Here is a 1,953-nt window from a genome sequence, read left to right as displayed (position 1 = left end):
CATATTAAACAGACTTTTATATAAAGACTGAACTGCTTGAGAACTTCAAACTTAATTTAACTTTGATTTAATGTATGTTAGATGATTTACCTGGATATACCCCAGATTCATATCCAGCCAAACATATGAATATCTTGCAAAATTTAAGATCCGTTGATTTCGGAGGACCTTCTTAATAAGTAACTATGCTGTTTACGATTTATTTTCGTTATTGTAATTTACCTTTACAATCTATATTGATTTTATAACTATTATTCTACTCGTCAACAATAACGAATCTCTTTCGTACAATAAAAAAAAAGAAATGTTGACAAAAACTGGCCAATCGTTTGATATCCAAATTTATTTGGTTTTCATTATATGCACACAAATTATATAAAAATAAAAACTCCTCAGCCAAAACGTGGCTACTACCCAAATATTAGCATGACGCATTGACATGGTTGAATTTATTTGATGGAAAATAAAATATTAAGTGTCTAACACAATGTGCAACAAATTAAAAGCGTAATAAATCGATTTAATGGAAAACATTTGGATATTGTTTTAAATGTCGATTTTTTTTAGCTAGATCAAAACATTCAAAGTTTTACGAGCAATGCATTTATTTTATAACCTTTACATATTGGCCATGTGCTGCGTTGAGAGATTCAATGAAACTCTGCCGAAAGATTTGGATCCAAAAGTATTATGTCAACCGAATAATCGGATTTACCAGTGGAATTGTACGAGCGCCATTAACCGATGCAAATGTGATGGATATGAACAATCAAATCTGAATTGAGAAATGCATGAGGATGCGAGCAGTTGGCGTAATAAAAGTTTTAATTTTTTGCTGTTGGTTGACCAGTTTAGTTTTAATTATATTTTGGCTTAGTCTACACACAGTAACTGGGACATTTACTAAAGGACAACGCTATCTCTGTACCCGGGAGAAAGATGACTTTAAATGTGTTGGAAATCGCTGCATATGTAGGAGAAAACTTTAAACTTTTGTAAGCCTTTCCAAACATTTGAATTATACAAGAATTTATAAAAGAATATATAAACGAAAAGCTTTCATGAATCACAAACAAAGGAACTTGTGCATTGACATCACAATTGGTATCATCATCTTTACTGAGGACTGAAGTTGACTGGTTGCTTGACAAAACGCAATTTCGGGTTGTCAGTTACACGGCGAGCTAACCATAAGAACGGCTTGTCATAATTATAGCCAGTCTTCACTGACATTGGATAATAGGGAAGGTTATGAAGATGAAATGTCGACTCGATCGACAACGGCAACATAAAATCGGCCTTATTGCCGCACAGAACAATCGGTATATCTGGACATATGCGAATCAATTCGCGACGCCATTCCGTCACATTGAGAAATGTCTTGGGTCGAGTTACATCAAACATTATAATGGCACAACGAGCTTGCATGTAATATATGTCACGTAGACCACGTAATTCCTCCTGTCCGGCCGTATCCCAGACTTTAAAACTGATTGTCCCTTGATTTGTATGAAACTTCAAGGTAGACAAGTCCACATTATCAGTTGGTAGATAATCCCGTTGATATTGTCCTGTTAACTGGCGCTTAATAAATGTCGATTTGCCTGTCTTACCGTCTCCCAAAAGGACACACTTCATGTCCAAATAATCGGACATTTTCAATATATAATATGTTAAATTCAGTAAAGCTTCTCTCTCCTCTTCCTCTCCTTGATAATAATTTTTATATTATCGTTTTTACAAAATAAAATATTTATCGTTAGCTGGTTTTGAATTTGAGTTGAAGCGCCTTCTCTGACCAACAAATTCGAACGAATCGAACATGTAAGGCTAAGTTAATGTTTTATTAAGCAAAATATATTTAGTTAAAATAGGTCTATTTTGAATTTCATGCATCTTAAAGTAAACAAACTTGGACTCTTGTCTATTTGAACCATTTTTTAAATCCTAATT

The 1,953-nt window shown here is 33.6% G+C and overlaps 1 protein-coding gene across 1 annotated transcript; it reads right to left on the bottom strand.

Annotated features, from left to right (window-relative positions):
• Positions 1-603: 603 nt before the first annotated feature.
• LOC6641802 (GTP-binding nuclear protein Ran) lies at positions 604-1,752 on the bottom strand. The gene has a single exon (XM_002065363.3). The coding sequence runs from the start codon at positions 1,654-1,656 to the stop codon at positions 1,117-1,119; it is 540 nt and encodes a 179-aa protein (XP_002065399.1). The 5' UTR covers positions 1,657-1,752; the 3' UTR covers positions 604-1,116.
• Positions 1,753-1,953: the final 201 nt, after the last annotated feature.

Source organism: Drosophila willistoni (assembly GCF_018902025.1).
Source record: "Drosophila willistoni isolate 14030-0811.24 chromosome 2R unlocalized genomic scaffold, UCI_dwil_1.1 Seg167, whole genome shotgun sequence".
In the NCBI taxonomy this organism is placed as follows: domain Eukaryota; kingdom Metazoa; phylum Arthropoda; class Insecta; order Diptera; family Drosophilidae; genus Drosophila; species Drosophila willistoni.
This window is presented reverse-complemented; position numbering and strand designations above follow the sequence as displayed.